Source organism: Tiliqua scincoides, chromosome 1 (genome assembly GCF_035046505.1).
Source record: "Tiliqua scincoides isolate rTilSci1 chromosome 1, rTilSci1.hap2, whole genome shotgun sequence".
NCBI lineage: Eukaryota > Metazoa > Chordata > Lepidosauria > Squamata > Scincidae > Tiliqua > Tiliqua scincoides.
In genome coordinates this window covers 99,606,303-99,627,538 of record NC_089821.1, presented here as the reverse complement: position 1 = coordinate 99,627,538, position 21,236 = coordinate 99,606,303, and the positions used below count along the sequence as shown (strand labels likewise).

The window sequence follows — 21,236 nt, the reverse complement described above, 5'->3', positions numbered from 1 at the left end:
AAGCTTCATGGCTAAGGGGGGATTTGAACCTGGATCGTCCAGGTCTAAGTCCACCACCCAAACCACTACACCACCGTAGCTCTCTTTTAGTTGTGTAATGACACTGCTCTGTGCATGTTTATTCAGAACTAACTCCATTATGTTCAGTGCGTCTTACTCCCAGGAAAGAGTGCATACAACAGCAGTTTATTTATTATTTATTTGATTTGTACTCCACCTTTCTGCTCAAAGGGCACTCAAGGCGGCCAAAGTTTAACATCCCAATCCAATGCTTCCCAGCTCCCAGGGCTCCCACCCCTGCCCTGTCTTCATGTCACCTACCCCCTGCCCCAGAACACCTCTCCCCTGCCCCCACTCACTGTTCTGCTGCCTGGCACTCAACCAGAACGCCAGACAGCATTCAACTGTATTCTGCCCAGCGCTGGTTCAGCACGGGCTCATTTTGAGCTGGTGCCAGCCCGGCAGTGAGTGTCACAGGCGTGCCTTTTGTCACATTTGTGATACTGAGTACTGGTGCTGGGCTAGCGCAGACCCGATATGATCAGACCCTAAGCCACCTTGAATATTTCCATTGGATTTTGAAAGACAGGATAAACAATACTTCTAGGCAGAGATGACTACATTCTTTTTGTCCATTTTATGTATCCGTTGTTTTATGTTCCTGGAGGCATCCTAGAGGCAATAAAGACAAGTTTTTGCAGTCCTCCAGTTACTAGTGCATATAGTACTAAACTTGTTTCAAAGAACAAGGTTGGAGCATCTAATGGTAAAAACTTGTTTTTGTTTTATAAGCAATTTTGTAGTATGACTGTTTTGACTCTTTTAGTCAAGCTTCGAATAGGGTTTCTTAAAAAGAAAAAAAACAGGATGTGGAAGAGGAGATTCATAGATTTAAACAATTAATCTTGCCATTAGTCTTACTACAGTATTAATTGCAACTAAATAGTTCCTTTGGGGAGAAGGGCGGGATAAAAATAAAGTTGTTTATTATTATTATTATTATTATTATTATTATTATTATTATTATTGTGAGCCATAAATTATTAAATAGCCATGTTATTTTAGGAAAGGAAATCCCAGGAAAGTAGACTTAATCTAAAGGAAAGTTTTAGTCTTGTGTCCTGTCCCGTCCCCAGAAATAAGCATTTCATTTTGCTGCCTGTAATTGTCTAGTTCAGGGGTGCTCAAACTTTCAACTTTAGGGATGCTGGACCTTTAACAAGTGTATAGAAGAGAGAATTTCAGCAGGTGTAGCTTGTCATCTGTGGGATGACAAGTTGCACCTGCTGCAATTCTCTCTTCTATACACTTGTTAAAGGTCCAGCATCCCTAAAGTTGAAAGTTTGAGCACCCCTGGTCTAGTTTATGGTGTGATCCTATACTTGTGTTTGTTTCTGTGGGTAAGATAGGATTAGGCTGTACTGAACACATTGTGTCTTACTGAACACAGTGGGCTGAGTAAAATAAGTAACACCATTTCAAAGACCTCTATGCATGTTTACTCAGGAGGAGGTCCCCCTGATTTCAGTAAATGTGCTCAGGATTGCACTTGAATGAGTCAGAGCAAGAATTGGCATTACCAAAGCTAAACATGCAAACAATACTTAAGAGGTGCATCTTCAGTGGTGTTCAACAATACTATCCCTGTGGAAGGCAGACCAGGATTTAATCTGTTTTTGTCGGAGGATCTTCCATACTGTCAGCAGTTCCCAGTCACATGGTTCTGAAAGGTTGTTTGTTAGCTGTGACCCTTTGCAAAGCAAGAGAAAACAGATGTCTTGTCTTATGCTGCCAAGTTGTTGGGGTTTTTTCCCTTTGCATGTCAGGAACAGTTCCACACACAGGGAGTTTTTGTTAATTAGTTTCAGATGATGACTACAAGGCGTACACCATGTAGGACCTCCAGTCACTACTTTTTCTGCTCAAGTGACTGCTCGTAGCTGTTTGTCCCTGTTGCTGAATAAATGCTGAATGTTGCTTTATGCTTATTAGATATTTAATCCCTCAAATGCCTAAAGAGGAATAACATGCGCACGTATAGAAGAGCACTCATCTAAATCAGCCTTGTTTTGTTATGCTTGAGGGAGAAACAAATAAGTGAACTCAGCAGTTTGCAATGCTTGAAAGTAAGCTTTTAGTGCTAAGTTTTTATTTTAATAGCAACAGCCCAGCACATTATTTTTTTCCTGCGATGTGCATGAGAGTTTTTATGCACCAAAGCACAAAGCAGTACAGTGTCTGGTTTTTGTGTTTTTAAAGGTCTGGACAAAGCATGTTACAGGTTCTTAAGGTGATTTGATCTCCCATATTTTGTCTTTCCTGTAAGGAAATGGGTGCATCTCCAGCTTCTTTCCTAAGACATGATCCAAGACCATGTTGGATCTTGTCAAATATATTAAGGCTTCAGAGCCGTTTATGCTATTCTGTTTTTGTGTATGAGAATTCATATTCTGCTGATTTATCAAGGTTTTCTAGAAGCTTAAAACAAAACTGACTTTTTCATAGTTGGAACTTTCCTGACAGACTGAGAATAAGATGTAATATATGGAAGTTTGCTTGAGGGAAAAGATCATGAAATAATGAAATTTGAGATCTTGAGACAAGGAAACAACTTCCAGAGGCATGGTTGTGTCTGTTGCAGCAAAAACAACAGAGCCTTGTGGCACCTGAAAAATGAACTCAACACTGAAATGTGCCGAAATGAACAAGTTAGTCTTCGAGATGCTAAAGATTAATTGTTTTTAAGAAAAGGAAAGAAGAAAAAGCAGTAGTAAGAAAATGCAGTTATTTTATTAGTAAGCATAGCTTTGTATATTGTATTGTATTGGCAACCTTCAGTCTCGAAAGACTATGGTATCGCGCTCTGAAAGGTGGTTCTGGCACAGCGTCTAGTGTGGTTGAAAAGGCCAGTCCGGGAGTGACAATCCCTTCCACACCGGGAGCAAGTGCAGTCTGTCCCTGGTCTGTCTCCCTGGCTATGGGCCTTCCTTCTTTGCCTCTTAGCCTCAGACTGTTGGCAAAGTGTCTCTTCAAACTGGGAAAGGCCATGCTGCACAGCCTGCCTCCAAGCGGGCCGCTCAGAGGCCAGAGTTTCCCACTTGTTGAGGTCCATCCCTAAGGCCTTCAGATCCCTCTTGCAGATGTCCTTGTATCGCAGCTGTGGTCTACCTGTAGGGCGCTTTCCTTGCACGAGTTCTCCATAGAGGAGATCCTTTGGGATCCGGCCATCATCCATTCTCACGACATGACCAAGCCAACGCAGGCGTCTCTGTTTCAGCAGTGAATACATGCTAGGGATTCCAGCACGTTCCAGGACTGTGTTGTTTGGAACTTTGTCTTGCCAGGTGATGCCGAGGATGTGTCGGAGGCAGCGCATGTGGAAAGCGCTCAGTTTCCTCTCCTGTTGTGAGCGAAGAGTCCATGACTTGCTGCAGTACAGAAGTGTACTCAGGACACAAGCTCTGTAGACCTGGATCTTGGTATGTTCCGTCAGCTTCTTGTTGGACCAGACTCTCTTTGTGAGTCTGGAAAACGTGGTAGCTGCTTTACCGATGCGCTTGTTTAGCTCGGTATCGAGAGAAAGAGTGTCAGAGATCGTTGAGCCAAGGTACACAAAGTCATGGACAACCTCCAGTTCATGCGCAGAGATTGTAATGCAGGGAGGTGAGTCCACATCCTGAACCATGACCTGTGTTTTCTTCAGGCTGATTGTCAGTCCAAAATCTTGGCAGGCCTTGCGCTTGTTTAGCTCGGTATCGAGAGAATGTGTGTCGGAGATCGTTGAGCCAAGGTACACAAAGTCATGGACAACCTCCAGTTCATGCTCAGAGATTGTAATGCAGGGAGATGAGTCCACATCCTGAACCATGACCTGTGTTTTCTTCAGGCTGATTGTCAGTCCAAAATCTTGGCAGGCCTTGCTAAAACGATCCATGAGCTGCTGGAGATCTTTGGCAGAGTGGGTAGTGACAGCTGCATCGTCGGCAAAGAGGAAGTCACGCAGACATTTCAGCTGGACTTTGGATTTTGCTCTCAGTCTGGAGAGGTTGAAGAGCTTTCCGTCTGATCTGGTCCGGAGATAGATGCCTTCTGTTGCAGTTCCAAAGGCCTGCTTCAGCAGGACAGCGAAGAAAATCCCAAACAAGGTTGGTGCAAGAACACAGCCCTGCTTCACTCCGCTTCGGATGTCAAAAGGGTCTGATGTGGAGCCATCGAAGACAACAGTGCCCTTCATGTCCTTGTGGAAAGATCTGATGATGCTGAGGAGCCTGGGTGGACATCCAATCTTGGGGAGAATCTTGAAGAGGCCGTCTCTGCTGACCAGGTCGAAAGCCTTTGTGAGATCTATGAAGGCTATAAAGAGTGGCTGTTGTTGTTCCCTGCATTTCTCCTGCAGTTGTCTAAGGGAGAATACCATATCAGTGGTGGACCTGTTGGCTCGGAATCCACACTGCGATTCTGGATAGACGCTCTCTGCAAGTACCTGGAGCCTCTTTAGTGCAACTCGGGCAAACAGCTTTCCTTCAACGCTAAGGAGAGAGATGCCGCGGTAGTTGTTGCAGTCACCCCTGTCACCTTTGTTCTTGTACAGCGTGATGATGTTTGCATCCCTCATGTCTTGAGGTACTCCACCTTCTCTCCAGCAGAGACAGAGGATTTCATGCAGCTCAGTGACGATGATCTCTTTGCAGCATTTTAGGACTTCAGCAGGGATGCTGTCTTTTCAGGGCTCCCCACAGCTTTGAAAGCAAAAGTGGAGTGATCGCGCCCCACCTCCACTAAGCTTTGTATATAAAGATTCTGTTATATGTGAATAGCAGTGGTTTTCACACATTTAGAACCAGGACCCACGTTTTAGAATGAGAATCTGTCAGGACCCACCGGAAGTGACATCATCAAGCAGGATAATTTTTAACAATCCTAGGCTGCAATCCTATCCACACTTAGGCAGGAATATGTCCCATTTATTAACATTGTTTAAAGAGTATACATAGTAGCTTGTTAAAAGTACAGGTCTGTAACATTTCCCCAAATGCAGCCACATACCATGGTAGCATCAAGTCTAAGATATTAAAAATAAAATATTGAAGTGATTGGGGACCCACCTGAAATGGCCCATGACCCACCTAGTGGGTTCCAACACACAACTTGAGAAACACTGATGTACAGTGTTTTCAGGGCTTTTCAGACTGGGGCATTGTGACACCCCGTCCTGTGGGCCCTTAAGGGGCGGGGGCAGTCAGGAGGCAGCAGCATGATCCCCAGGATTGCACTGCTCAGGGGGCTGTAGGGGCTTAGGTCCACTTACCCGAGCCTCCTGCAGCCTCCCAGGGGTGCAGGGAGCCCGGTGCGACCTTCTGCAGGGCTCCCCACAGCTTTGAAAGCAAAAGTGGAGTGATCGCGCCCCACCTCCACTAAAGCTACCTTCCCCCCCACAAGAACTCTCCCCGAGAGTTTGAAAACCGCTGGTGTAGAGTCCCCGTTAGCAATGCCCATAAGCACACATAAATATCCTCAAATTGACACCATAGGTTTGGTGGGATCTTCTTGTGCTGCTTTTCAGGGGAATTGAGAAGCTGGTAAATGCAACATGTGCATACATGCAGACAGAAATGTTCTGTATTTGTGCAGAAGTATCTTTGAATTCAGTTTTGATGCTGAATAAATGTGATTGATTATTTTGAATTAAATAAGGTTGGAGGGCTGAAACAGCAAAATACCATAGAATTTTGAGAATTCTGAAAGGGATTTTTCCCCCTCCCCTCTCCCCAAGTGCATTAGTTGCTCCTTGGTGCTTACCTGTCGATCATCATATTTGGTCTTCTAAATATACTAAAAAGAGAACATGAAGGGTGAGTTGGTGAGTTTTCATGAGAAAATTGTTCTGAGGGAGAAGGCTAGACCTTCATGTATGATCCCAGAAAGAATACTTTTCCTATCCCCATGACTGCATTTGTTAAAGAAGCAGAGGAGGGGCCAATCCTACTTAGGGCACAATCCTAATTTGTGCTGAAATGGGTATGCTGAGTTGCCTGCACTGTATCCAGCACAAGGCAGATGCAGGCTGGAGGTAATTGGGGGCTGCTCAAATCTGCGCCCGCAGTTTCATAGGTGCAGATCCAAGTAGCCTGTGTAATGCTGGTCAGGCCAGGGACGGGTTCTGATCTAGCCTGTACTACTCCATCCTGTCCCCCTCTCAGGCCTGATCTGCCTCACATCTTCCTTCTGCCCCAAATTGTCCTCTCCTCTGTTTCACCCTCCTGCCACCACCTCCCACCCCTGTGCCAGCCTGCGTGGGCTGGCACAAACTCACTTTCTCCAAGACTGGATTCAGCTTTGGCAAGCCAGTGAAGGTTCATGCGCTGGCTCAGCCTGCTCCCACGTAACTGCGGATGCACTTTATGGCACATTGATGGCACTTGGGAGCCAGTGCAAGGGACTTGTGCTGGCTCAGAGGCACGCTATGATTGCTCTGTCCATGACATAATACACATTGTATGTGGTTTGATACTTACGTCAAAGAAAGAACTAGTTTAAAATGTAAGTCAAAGTCAGGCTAAATCATGGTGGGAAAAGTCATAAAACCAAAGAATCAAAAAGTCAAGATAATCAATACATGTGAAGTGCTTTGCACACTGTAGAGGCCCTGGCCCCATTGCCCTCTTCTAAGGCAGCAAGTTGTGTGTCATACAGTGATGGAAATTCTAATGGTCCATACTCACCAGGTGCCGGTGGATGGACAGAGGAACAGGACATTGAGTCAGGTATCAGTCCTTTGGTTGTTCTTGTTTACAATCCGGCAAACTGGGACTGGAAACAAAAAACTGTACTTTCCTAGATGACTTCGCTTGGTCTTGTTCTGTTCCCTTACTGTTTACATTCACCAGGTTGTTGCTTTGCCCCATAAAGGGCTCTGAGGTAAGGGCTCCCTGGGGTATTCCCTGGCTCCTTCCAATGCCTCTCCATAGCAGCTTGGTTGCCCTGATCTCATTGCCTTGGCTTGGGGGGGGGTCACCTTCCCTTTCTGCTGGTCTTCGTGCTCCACTTCCTTCTTCCCTTCACCTCTTTCTTCAGGTTATCTTTCCCTTTCCCTTTCTTGCCTGTCTCTACCACCTCTTCATCTACCTCCTCCTCCTTCCTCTGCATCACTTTACCTCTCCTTCTCTCCCTATCATTCCCCACCAATTCTCCTCTGCCCTCTCTCGCTCATCCCATCCTGCCTGTTGCCTTCTCCCATCCCTGTTCTGCTTGCTCTGACTCCCTCTCTGCTTCCTGCCTGTCAATCTCTCCTCCTAATGTCCTCCAAGTCTCCTCCACTCCCAGCTGTCATGTGTCTTTTCTCCCACAGCACCTAGCATTGACATTGCTGTTAGGCAACATGGACTGCAGTGGTTTCCTGCCTTTTGGTAATGCCAAAAGGTCACAGGTCACTACCCACACTTAGAAAATGGAATACAAATTCTAAGTAGTATTATTATGAGGAAAAGGGAAACTTGATCCAAGTTGTTTCAACCTGATTCCATTTATCTGTGAATGAGTGCCTTGGTGTATGAACTATTGAATATCACTTAAACTTGATTCTGAAGATTAAAGCAGAATTGCTCTAATGTCTTCCAGTAAAAAGGGTCAGAAAAGTAGTCTAATAGTTACTATTTAGTTTGTTATCTACACTAGAGAAAACAGCAGCCCAAATATGAATTGAAAAGCACCTGGGGGGGGGGGGAAATGAAGCAATTATGAGTCTTTGTGAAGAACCAATCTGACTAGAACAACCTTGGGCCCAATCCTGTCCAGTATTCCAGCACTATGCAGCCATAGTGTAGCCTTGAGGTAAGGAAACAGACATTCCCTTACCTTGAGGAGGCCTCTGTGACTGTCCCCCTACCACTATATGCAGCGCATGCCCCATTGCATCAGAGCTAGAAAGTTGGATAGGATTAGGTCCCTAGTTTCTTCTGAATTGAACAGGTTTAATAGAGAACAGAACTACAAACACTAGTACAACTAGTGATCTAGAGCAGGGGTGTCAAACTCGTTTCATAAAATGGGTGTCAAATTCATTTCATAAAGTGGGCCAAATAGCATTCATGGCACCTGCTGAGATCTGGAAGTGATATCAGGAACTGATATCATTAAGCCGGTGGTGACCAGACATTTTTCTCACTTAGGGTGCAATCCTAACCAACTTTCCAGCACTGCCATAGCTGTGTTAATGGGGCATGCGCTGCATCCTGCAGTTGGGGGGTAGTCATGGAGACCTCCTCAAGGTAACGCAATATTTGTTCCCTTACCTTGGAGTTGCATTGCCCTTACCTTGGTGCTGGAAAGTTGGTTAGGATTGCGCCCATAGGAACTCATTAGCTGCAAATGACAGAAGAGAAAATATGCAAATGTTTTCAAGATATGGGGGAGCCCAATTATCACATGGGCTGCACTTTAAGCAGCTCTTCTTCTGCTAAGGCGTTGCTTTGCAGCTCAGCGGCTGAGAGGTGCTCTTCAGAGTGATGACAGAAGAGGCACTGCTGAAAGGGCTGTGCTAGGAGAGCCCAATTTTCATGCAAGCAGCCTTTTCAGCAGTGATACCTCAGCGGAAGCAGCAAGAAAAACCAAGCAAACTTCCATGATTTCAAAACTAATTTCTAAAATATTCTGAAATACGTTGCATGTTCAGCACTGTGTAAACCTCTAAATTTTGCTGCAGAATTTCATGTCGTTCATGTATGTGCATGTTTAACACACTTGCCTTATATTCTATAAGTTATTGAATTTCTTTTTTTTTCCTTTTTAACATCAAGCAGTTCCAAAGAAATTATGAAGGGATTGAGAATTAAAACTGTGTGCCAAGTTAGTGTTTGTGTGTGGTGGTATTTTATTTCACAAAGTACAAGCTCCATGATTAGCTGGAAATAGTGACCATGGTGGCCAATTCCTATTGCTTGAATCAGTTGCAGTTGTTTCCTGTGGATGTAAACAGAGGTCCAGTTTAGAAAGGAATTCTCCTGACTCTTCCTTTGCCCTGATTAAAATGACCCTTGCTCTCTGAGCAGGTGGGGTGTCTTGTGTGCTCCATGAGGTATTTGGTGGGCCACTGTGAGATACAAGAAGCCGGACTAGATGGGTCTATGGCCTGATCCAGCAGGGCTGATCTTATGTGGTGCTTCCTCAGTGCTGCTTTACTATGTAAATTAAGGGGGAACTTACGTTCATGGTGTTTTTCTACCCAAGATGTTTATGTGAATCAGCCCTAAATTATGTGTTACTTTTCTTGCAATATTTTTTCGTGGGTGGGGAGGCACAAATCAGTAGCATGACAACAAACCTTCCCATTTTGATTTCAGCTGCCATTGTGCTGTACATACTTTCCCCTTGTACTTGATTTTTAACTTTGAAGCCAGTTTTGAGGTAATAATAAGTTAAATTGTCAGAGGAAGGAAGAGCTTCATGTTGCAACTGTTATTAGCAATGAACAGATGTAATCGTACACTAGACCACAGTGATTTGTCACAGGAGTTTTCATTGATCTCTCAGTAAAGTCTGGGAGATTGCTGTTGAACTGTTTCAGAATTAAAGATTTATTGGTTGTGGCCGAGAATGTTGCTGGAAATGCTTTTTTTTAAAAACCCTTTAGTATGCCTTTTTATGGTCAAAGTTTCCATCACCCTTCTGAAAACTAATGGTAAACTTTTAATTGCTTTTCAGCAACAAGAGCAGGATCCAACTAATTTATATATTTCCAATTTGCCACTTTCAATGGATGAGCAAGAACTTGAGAATATGCTGAAACCCTTTGGACAAGTTATCTCCACAAGGATACTTCGAGATTCCAATGGCACAAGTCGTGGGGTTGGCTTTGCAAGGTACATAGTAGCTGTTTCTTTTATATATATATATATATATGGCTTTACCCAAAATGTGGAGCTTCATAAATGGTATCTCTGTCTCAATGGTGATAAAATAAAACAAAGAAAAATTATTTAGCTAGGAAGAGGAAATGAAATGTAGATGCTAGGTTTGGTCATTTGATCAGTCAAAATATACTTGCTCAGTTAACTGACCAATGGCATTCGAAGTAATTGTAGCATACATTTGTTAATACACATGTGGCTGTTACTGGTTTCTATTCTGCATCTTGTTTTAGATTGTGCACCTTTGGAAGAAGGGAACCATTTTATTTTGTTAACTGCTTTGTGAACTACTTTTTGTTGACAAGAGGTCTATAAATATTCTTGATGATGATTATATGCAGCCACCTTATACTGAATCTGGCCATTGGTCTATCCAAGTCAGTATTTTCTACTGTGATTAGCAGGGGCTTTCCAGTGGTTCCAGTGAAGGTATTTTGAAACACTGCCTGGAGATACCCAGGGTTGAACCTGGGACCTTTTTTTATGTAAAGTAAGCACTCTGTCACTGATGTTTAGTCCTTGTCTAAAGTGTAATAAAGAATTGTGATAACTGCAGAAATTGGTATTGGTCATTAAAATTAGGAAAACTGAAATTTAAATTTTAATAGTAAATTATTATTTATAATAGACAGTGTTATTTCTATATTAACAAAATATAAGCTACTAAATAGTTCCTGTTTGACTTTTTATTCTGGAGCCTTGGGAAAAGCCCAAAAAGTTTCAGTATGAAATAAAACAAATACTTTTGCCATTTACAGCTGTCGTGCATGTAAGACTTTAAAAATGGCTAAGGTTATAGAACAGGATATACATTCATAAACGAAATGAGTGTTAGCAATGCACTAACAGGTTGTGGCTTGCCCTATAAGTCCTCAGGGCTTTTTGAGTGCTCTCATTGAGAGCTCAGAAAAGACTTGAGTAGCTTTTCAATTGCTTGATTGGAGCACTCAAAAAGCCACCGATTTAGCCATTGCAGCTTCCCCCTTTCACTTGGCAAAAGAACAGCTTAGCTAGAGGAAGAAGAAAAGAGAAGTGGCAGTGGCTGGTACTTCAAATAGGTGTACAGAGCATGTTTTCTTACCAGGTACTTGGAATTTGAGTCTCAGGCCCCAGCAGGAAAAGACACTCCATGTATCTAAGGTAGCTAGATACTGCCTACCCCTAAAGCTGCCTACCCCTACTTCTTGGGAAAGAGGGAAGTGGCTGCAGCCACTCTGCACTTCAGTGAAACAATGGTTTCCCTGCAATTGTTTCTCTGCAATGGAAATAGGACTGGGACTACATGTCCCAGAATTCCTGTTGGGCTGATGTCCTGGTTCCCAGGAGTGGGACTTCTCTACGAGGTCGTAGTCAGGGCTCTGTATGCCAGACAGCCCAATCCTAATCTGGACTGGCACAGCCAGGCTGCATGGCTGGCACAGTATTCAGTGCAGGTTCAAAGGCAGCTGGAGGTCTCATTTGGAGGTTATTTTTCCCCTTACCACATGTTGAGCCCCAACCTGACCTATGGGGCTTCTCAGATCTGTGCCAACTATATAGCTGGTGCAAATCTCAGAAGCCCAGTATAATGTCAGGAGGAGGGGTTAGGATATGGCAGAGGAGGCCTCTGCTGATCCCACTCTCCCCACAGAAATGCCCCCTCCCTGCCACACTACCCATGCCTCTCCGCCACCTGGCACAACCTTATCTACTCTGTCTGGCTGCTTGACAAGATGCAGTATCAGCGGGGCATCACAGCCTTCTCTCCAGGTGCAATGAACATGCTATATAGCGTGTTTGAGGCACCTTTGGCCTTCACAGTAGTCACTGCACCAGCTGAGAGCGTAGTTGGAGTGCACTCCCAGTCTGCTCATGGGCAAAGGGAGTGTCAAAGTTGGGGCTTCATCCACATGATACCAAATCCTAGTTTGGTGTTATGATTCAACTGAGCCTGAAAGTATAGTAATTGCAAAATATAGACACCAAAGCATGTTCTAGTTCAGGGGTATCCAAACATTTTGGCAGAAGGGCCACATCATCTCTCTGACACTGTGTTGGGGGCTGGGAAAAAAAGAATTAATTTATATTTCGAATTTGAATAAATTTACGTAAATGAATATATTAGAGATGGAACTTGTATGAATGAATGAAGATCTTGCAATAACTCAAGGTTTATAAAAGGCTTTGCACAAAGCAAGGCAGGCCTTTCCTTCACTGCCACTGCTATATCACAGACGTGAAACACCAAGCAGTGGACGGAGCCCTCATTCCACAGCTCACACGAGAGGTTGAACAGTTGCCTTCAGTTGCATCGAGCCGAGCAGTTGCGCAGTGCCAGCATGGGCTCCAGCAAGTCTCTAAAGGGCCAGAGGCTCATTAGAGAGTGGGGGCTCCCTGCAGGCTGGGTTGGGAGTCCCCAAGGGCTGCAAAGGGACCCGGTCCGGGGTTTGGGCACCCCTGTTCTAGTTAATAATATGCAGTTTTATCTTTATTTCACAGGATGGAATCAACAGAAAAATGTGAAGCAGTGATTGCTCATTTTAATGGAAAATTCATTAAAACACCGCCAGGAGTTTCTGGTATGTTTCTTACCTTGTCTTGAAAACCTACAGCAAAATATTACTCTAAAGCACATTGATATGGTTCTGATATTTAAGGTGAATTTATACAGTACTCCTTGAACATGCAAGCACCTTTAGTACACATTTCTGTGGACAAATATATATTTTGAAAATTGGGCAATAGTGGCTGGCACAACTTCTGTGATTGCGACAGACGTTTCTTACACAGAATTTACCGTAGATACGCAAAAATCAAAAAAATTCTGCCAGTAAACCAAGAGTAAATCATTTCCCCACCATATCTTTGGGTCACTCAGAGATCAGGGCTGTTCAGGCAGGGGGGAGAAACTCAGAGTGCAAGAGGACAGTGCAGAGATAATTAAGGGCTATTAGTCTCCAGGGCAACCAGGGCATTCGTCTCTGCAAGCTGCAGCCAAAGTTAACTGTTTCACGCATTCCTCCTGAGAAAAAAGTAAACCAACAACCTCAGCACTTCCATTTAAATCAAGCAAGCCTCCTTCTCTTTGGCAGGTTCACACTCGACCCTTCTGCACCCTCCGTCCATTTTGCAAATGTTTGGCAGAGGTCTGGTTTTTAAAACACCAGGATGTAATCCTCATTTCCACCTGTAGTCCCAGGCTACAATTCAGTGCACCATTACTTACGAATAACACCCATGGAAAGCATTGGGTCTACTTCTGAATAAATCGGGTTGCAATTGTGTGTAGCTGTACTTGCTCATGCCCAGTCCTTTTTGCTTATCTCTCTGCTGTGAATTGAATTGCACGCTCAGTTATGTGTTATATGTAGAGCCTTTGGCTTAACACTAGGCACCTTAAAGAAGGATTTGAACAACTGGTATGTTGTTTACAGTGCACTTATTCTGTTAATGTTTACAAAAATGTTGTGAAGAACAAAATTTAGAAAGTTAATGAATAAAAATGCATCTTATGATCTCTTACTAAAAATTTTAATAAATTAGAGACTGAACAGTTCTTAGGTAACAATTACTGGAAGGTTATTTTTCAGGATAAAATCAGGTAAAATCAGACAAAATTATAGTCCGACACCCCCCTATGTTTAACCCCCCAACTTATCCAAGAGTCATAGAAATTCCTTGATTTTTGGCCCAAAACCTGCCCTCAGCTTATCTGTGAGATCATCTTATACTCAAGTATCTACAGTATGTTATGCAGAAAAAGCACAGAGAATACTGCAAATGTGACAAGGGACACTAGCTCCTATAACATGTTTAACCTGCAATCCAATTGTGCTGCTCTATGTTAACAGAAAGAGTAAAGCATTTTTACTTCCAGGGATAAGCTATTCTGATACAATTGCATTTTACAAATGTTGGCACATTTCCTGTAAAACTAAACTAGATACGGGGGTGGGGAGCGTATCTGTGGATCCCATATCCATGTTTCACTTAGTTGCAAATCAGGTCCACAGGAAACCCCTTTGCATACTCCCAGAGGTATGCAGACCCTCTGGAGGGTCTTCTGAGGCCTGCAGAGGCCATGGACAACTGCTTGCTCGTTGGCAAAAAATGGCAAAAAAGAAGCTACTTCCAGTTTTATCATAAAACCAGAAGTAACTTTTTCTTACCTTTTAGGCCATTCTGAGGCCCGCAGAAGCCATTGGTGGTCACACGCGGCTTCTGTGGGCCATAGAAAGTCTCTGAAGGTGAGGGAAACTGGGCTTCCCTCACCTCTGGAGGGCAGGAAGGGCACCCCAGTTATCTGTGATTTCAATTAACTGGGGGGGGGGGAGCGGACAAAATCCCTGTGGATACCAGGGCACATCTGTACCTGAAATATATGCTTTTAATTTAATATAAGTTTTTAATTGTTGACAGGCTGGCTGGCTTTCTTGCTTTTTTATATGAGAATCCACGGGGTTTGTTTTTAGATTTTTAATTATTTGTAAATTGTTTTAATTATTGTTTTTAATGTTGTATTTTTAATTGCTGTAAGCCACCTTGTGTGCCCTTTGGGCATAAAGGTGGGATATAAATTAATAAAATAATAATAATAATAATAGCTAATATGCTGAGCCTATCCATGTGAAAGTTACACCAAACTATGGTCAGATTTTTGGCAAAGATCCTCATAACTGCAGCAAACAGTTCTGGCGAAGCTTTATGAGAGAGCAAGTAAGTCATTTTTCCAGTCCATGAAGATTTTGTTCAGTAGTGTTGCAGATTCATCTTCATTTAAAAATCTAATGCCCGAATAAAAGGAGACTAACCGCACTGAAACTTGCCCCTACTGAAATCATTTGGTGCATAGCCATTGCAAGCAAAAAAGCCTCAAGAGTGTCTATCCATACTGTTTTAACTTGCTCATTTGCTGCTGTTAAGAGGCCCAACCCATCTTACCATAGGCAGCTGTCAGCTAATGATAAGTGTCGCACTGCCTCCCACGGGCCTTTTGAGGACTAGTCAACACCCTTGCAATACCAGCTTCAACCAGGTAGGAACAGAGAGTTGCTGGGTAGGGTTAATAGAATCGGTGAGGCAGAAGTGAGAAAGGCATTTGCTATACCAAATACCAAACCGAAGGTTTCTCCTTCGCTTTTTAGGAACAGTGAAATTTTATACCACAAAAAGGAGACAAAATACATTTCAGGGTGCAGCTAAAATATTGCAAGTAAAGCTAGTTTAAAAGCTCTCATTCTTTTATGCTGCTTTGGTTATGAGCTCTGTCTGTGCATTCTTTCAACCAGGGTAGTAGGAACCCAGAAGAGGCAAAATTCTTCCTGATTTTCCCACTGCATGGAATAAATCTGTTCACTTCTACGTTCCCCACACATTCCTGTTTATGTTATAACTCCAAGATTTATAACCCAATCATATACTCATCCTCTTAGCTCCTTTTCCTTTGGCACTGACTGCTGTAAAACAGTCAGCACCAGTCACAAAAGGCACTTTATCCACATGCCACTTTGTATGCTGTTGGCAGTGCTTGCAAGAAGGCCTGTGCCTTCCCATCCACATTGTCATGTCTCCTGCCAATTGCTAATAAAGGTAAATCAGTGGGGGTGGGGTGAAGTGAAATGGGGCAGGGGAGGGCAGCAATGGGGATGGGTGGATTGGGCCCAAGTGGTGCCAGTGCCGCTGATATCCTAACACCCTTCCTAGACCCAATCCTGCGGTGCAGCTCCACATGGACCTGCATCAGCTATTTAGTAGTCACAGGTCCAAGTAACCCCCACCCCCCCATGCCACAAAGGCTTACCCCTAGGTAAGGGAACAAATGTTCACTTACCTAAAGAACGCCTGAACTGCTCCCCATCATAGGATGTAGCAGTCGCCATTTTGGTGCCACTGCTGTCACCATGGGGGAGGGGGGGTAATGTGCTGTTAGAGACCTAAATGAAACTCTCCTAACAACCAGCTGCTTTTGATGGGCCTGACCTGCAGGATATCTGATAAGCTGGGATAAGATAAATGAATCTGTGTTGTGCCATAGTGTTACATTATACTCTAGCCAAGAAACAGTGGCACCCTAAACATTTTTATGCAGACGAAGGAAGCTTAGTTTACCATGGCTATTACTGAGTTCATTAGGACAAAGTAAATGAACTGCAGTAAGCACCATGTGGCTGGTGTACGTATTTTACAGTTGAACACCAAAGAGTAATATTGACAAAGAATCTCCCCCCCCCCCCCCGTGTATGTGAATGACTACTATTCATGAAGCGCAGCACTTGTGGATAATGATGTGGGGGCCCTGTCCCTGGCACTGAAGAACTTGATTTCTGGGGAAAGGGGACCCATGAGTGTGCATCAGTATACACAGGACTATGCAGTCTAGAGGCTGTCTCTCCATCCTTCCCATCTAAATGGTGGGCACTTGCTAGTATATAAGGAACACCTATGGCCCCTGCTTTGAATTCAGAGAGGAAATTCATGTATCAGATGAGCTCTTGTGTCTGTGACTTTATGACTAAAGAGTTGATCTAATTGACTAGATTCAACTGTCTGCTTTGTCATTTGGTGATTCAGCAGATTGTATTTGTAATTTTTTAGTAACTAAAGTGAATGCAGGGAGTTCAGAATTTGCAGACTCTATAGGAGCATATTTGCACTATAGTTTGCAGTGGCTAGGCACAGATCAACCTCAAATAACCAGATGATCTACATAGAAACCTATGTGACCCACCACATTATCCAGCACTCACTTCTCCAACTTGGACATCAAAGCCATCTTCTTTTTTTGATCCTCAGAAATAAAACCTGTATGGGGCATTCAGCACCTGAGGATTACTGAGCATAATGCTGCTTAAATATAAAATAGGCATTGTAGACCAGAGTGTATGGAGACCAAAACATATGATTCCTCAGTGGCATTGTCTTAATTCTTTTCTGAAAGATGAGTTAAAATATCTTCTCCCTTGCCCTAAAGTCTCTTTTCTGCTTTTTCCCCTTACATCTTGTTCAACAACTTGCTTTTTTTGCAAGAGGAAAAAATGTATTTATTCTCTCATTTCCATTTACTACCCTTCACCATAGGAAAAGAAGTATTGTTTCTTTTCATTTGCTTCTCTCACATAGTCCCACACACCTTGCTTTATGTCTACACATGTTTGCATACACAACTTTAGTCCTGCTTGTTCTGTTGCTGAAGATGGCTTTGAGAGGCCAGATGTCTTTCTCATTTTTGTTCTTAGCCTTAACTCTGTTTCTTGACTTTTTGAGAGAGCAAGCTTCACTTGGCTCCAGTTTCAGGAGAGGTGGGTGCTTGACCTACTGTTGTGTCCATTAGTAAAAATCCCCGAGTAAAGAACAAAAAATAAATACGCATAACAGAGAAAATAAATCTGCTACAGTAGAACTGTGTGTGACACCAAGTACAGCAGAAACGTGGGTCAATCAGCACATCTGAGTTGGATGGGAAAACACTGTGAGGACAGAGAAGCCAGAACATAGAAATGAATAGGTGTGGGAGGAAGAACATCTGTTTCAGAAAAGCATGCCGTCATAGGGCAGCTTAGCTGAAATAACAGAATTTGGTATACAGAATACTAAAACAGGTTTATAGGAAAGAAGCCTCGAACTCTTGGATAGCTTGAAACAGATCAGGAAATGCTTGTGCAAACAATGCTAAGGAGACTAGGCTAGTATGGTTTTTTTTAATATGTATATTTATTTTTAGAATTTCTAAGGAGTATGTATGTGGAAAAATTATGTTAACACCGGGGTGCACAGAGATTGCAGTCCTACTCACACTTACCTGACAGTAAGTCCCACTGAACGCAAAACAGTTTACTTCTGAGTAAACATGCACAGAATTGTGCTGAAAATAAAACAGTCTGAAGGTTACACCACCACTACCTTATGCATTGCATGCAGCAGCTATGACAACAGACTCCCTTCACCCCAAAAGACAAAGATAGCCAAAAGACAAAGAATTAGTACCCTTTTTGTTTTGTTCAAAGAGGAATAAGAAACTTAAACTCTGGTTGTAATTAGAAGTACTGCTAAAAGAAAGGGATTGTAATAAGTATAATACAGTGGTTCCCAGCCTCTTGTCTCTTTAAGACAGAGTTGGGACCCAACAGAGGACCACTTCTGGGTTTTCACATTGCATACTCAAACAAACCAGATAAGTAAGAAACCTTGTTAAAAACTCCTTTACTACCTCCCTGTAGTCAGCAGCAACTGAACCTGGGAAGAACCTGGAAGTGATAGGTACTGTAGCCTATCACTGGTTCTCAACCCCCACTTAAGTAAAAGGATTTTTTGAATGCAGTACCTGGGATCATGACCCCAGGTTGGGAATTGCTGTGTTAAGGTTGGGATGGTGTGTTCCTGTAGCTAGGGAATAGAACAATAGTACAGGTGTGTGTCACTTAAAACTTGGTTACATTCTCTGATCCCCATTGTTACATGGTTAGGTTGTTAAGCGAACATTCCACCCAAACTAGTGCCTTTGTTTTGTAGACACTCTGCTGCAGGCTATGGGATACCGGATTGCCTCATTACGAGCTTCTTTGTTATGCTTTGACCACTATATATGGTCTGTTGTCGTTATGCAGCCTGTTGTTAAGTGGTGCACGCTTGTATGTGGAAGAAAATAATTGTACATTTGTTTTGATTTTGAATTTTCATTTTTATGGTTTTCGAAAGAGAAGAGATAAATCTTTTTTTGGAACAGCAGCACCTGACAAGAGTTCCTTCACATATTTGCTTCCTTCCAGTAGCCATGTTTTTTTTTTCTCTTTATTGCCTGTGATGCAGTGTTGTTATAGGGTTGTGTAGGTTTAAAAAAAAAAAAAGACCACTGCCATGATGGTGACTGAATGGGATTCTGAAAAACAGAGCCTTCCACCTATAAATGTCTGGGTCTATTTGTTTCAAAACGAATGGAACAAGATACTAATGGAGACATTTCCAATCCATTTTCATTTGTTCCATAAGAATCTGTTTGGTAGCAGAACGCTGTGCTCATGGTGGAATAAAAGGCTATACCAGAATACAAGACACAAAAGACTTCATGAAAATAACATTAAAAGAAGGTTTTAAAGTAATAATTAACAAATACAGGGCCTCCCACTGTATCAGCCTCCAGAGGGTCCATGTGGGTCCAACCCACCAGTTCAGGGTCTCGCAGTTAATGAAATCTATGGGTCCGAATCCGTGGATACAGTGGGCCCACTGTCCTGCCACTTGGAACTAAGGTTGGAAGGACTTTAAGGAACTAGGCAATAAAGACCCTCCAAATGAGACTGGGCCTTGCTGCAGGTTATTCAGGAATGTGTTAACTCAAATATCAGTGGCATCCACATGTGTTTAGGCTGGATAAAATCAGGCTCACTGCATGAGTTGCTTCTTTCATCCTCATTTAAAAAACTAGCAGAGCAATCCTGTTTGTGTCTGCTCAGAAGTAAGCCTCATTACAGTCAGTAGGATTTACTTCCAGAGAAATGTATATAGGTTTTCACCCTAGGATTCGTGCTTTGGTCTCAATGTAATTGAGCCCTCTTTGAGTGAAACCCAGTAGGAGAATCCTAGGAGTAAATTTGTATGCTTATTATGCAAACTTTTTGTAATACCTGGGCTCCCAACAATTTATTCGTGCTTAAAGTATGAATCACCTGAATCTGGCAAAGGTAGAGGGCTGGAGGGCAATAAGGAAGCTACACATGGATTTCTCATGCTTTCTAATATCCTTTTGCTCTGCCTGCTGCACTTAGGATGGGATATGGCATTTAATTATTCCAAAGTATTCTGATATACAGCACTTCATGGATCATGCCTGTTATGTATGCAAGTTATGCAGGATCGAAATCCTGCAGAACTGATTGGCCCAGACTTATGGCTGGCCAATCGGGTGATGGATCAAAATCCTACCGTCTGATTGGCCCTCTAGTTAATGTTTCAACTGCACCAATCATGGGAAATCTGGGCGGAGCTAAAGGGTATAAAAGCCAGGGGTGTTTGCCTTGTGTCAGATTCATTCAGATTCATTGCCAGGTCCTGTTCTGAAGATGGAATAAACGTATTGAGCTGTTATCTCTATGCCTTCCTTTATTTGCATGGACCCACTATCTAACAATGCCTATAGTACATCACAAACTTTCATAAATATAAATGTTGAACACCCAGCATTGTTAATTTATACCATATTGGATGGTACAAATTTATTCCCATATTGAATAAAACATTTTTTTTTATTTTGCCACTTCTCTTTTTAAAAAAACAGATATTTTACTCCTTTTCCTTAAAATCTTGTTTTGATTCTTTTTCCTATAACTTTGCCAGTATCTCTCATTAGGTTTCTCTCGTCCCAGTCTAGTTAGTCCTCACTGTACTTTCCTTTAAATCTGGTTTGGCAAATAACTGAACTCTTGTCATTAGGATAAATGAGAGTTTATCCCATTTATTCCAAAATTACAGCGTTTACCGTCATTCCATAATGTGACTAGAAAAAAGCCAGGAACATACAAGTATATGAGTACTCAAACCATATTGTGTTCTACAGTCTGTCCTCACTGGAACAACTGAGAAAATGAACCTTTTCCAGCTCCATACATCGTTCACAGTAGAAACTGCCAAGTATTATGCACTTGGAAGGTTGAATTTTGGTGTGTTTTTGTTTTTAAATAGCGTGAGTATCTTGGAGTCCTGTCCAGATGTTTCTTAGTAGGAGCCTCAAAGTGAGTAAAATTCCCCTGAAGCAAAGCAATTCTCTCCACTGACATGCCAAACTGCACTTTGTCCCTTCAAAATGATAACTTTAAATTATGGACCCTCACACCCTTATTAGGGAGGAAAAAATAACTTCCAATCAAGGCTGTACCACATTTACTTAAGCTTGTTATTTCTGGACGCCATGACCAAACGCTGTCATTCTTTTTCAAAGACAGACCAGGGTGTTCAAGTGTAATGAACATTACAGTCTGAATTGGCTGACACATCCTCCCTGCTGTAATGGCACAGGAAAGGGCTGCACCTCCAAGGTGTGAGTTGAGATTTGCCCCTGGTAAGTAGTGTCTGAGTAGGCGAGTAGTGTAAAACTACCCCTTTCCCCATGATCTCCATTTTTTTTAAATAAAAGATCAAACCAGTCTTGTTTTGAGCTTATAAAGTAAATTGTTTTAAAAATGATACGGAAAAACTGGAGATTCCATAACATGTTGATACTGTTCAGTGTAAAGATTTGTAATAAGGAAGCATTTGAAGAACAAGAATATTCAGTCACATTCATTGGAATACGAGTTACCCTTCTTAACGCAAACCATGCTATGGTTGAACCTGCATCTAGGATTGGACATGACAAGATCT

General features: G+C 42.7%; 1 protein-coding gene across 3 annotated transcripts in view; it reads left to right on the top strand.

Annotated features, from left to right (window-relative positions):
* RBMS1 (RNA binding motif single stranded interacting protein 1) overlaps positions 1-21,236 on the top strand; it is a 163,453-nt gene that overhangs the window by 118,075 nt on the left and 24,142 nt on the right. For all 3 annotated transcript variants that reach the window (XM_066612075.1, XM_066612073.1, XM_066612074.1), the window contains exons 5-6: positions 9,700-9,857; positions 12,384-12,463. In XM_066612075.1, the coding sequence (XP_066468172.1) occupies positions 9,700-9,857; positions 12,384-12,463 (238 nt within the window). The remainder of the gene's footprint in view (positions 1-9,699; positions 9,858-12,383; positions 12,464-21,236) is intronic.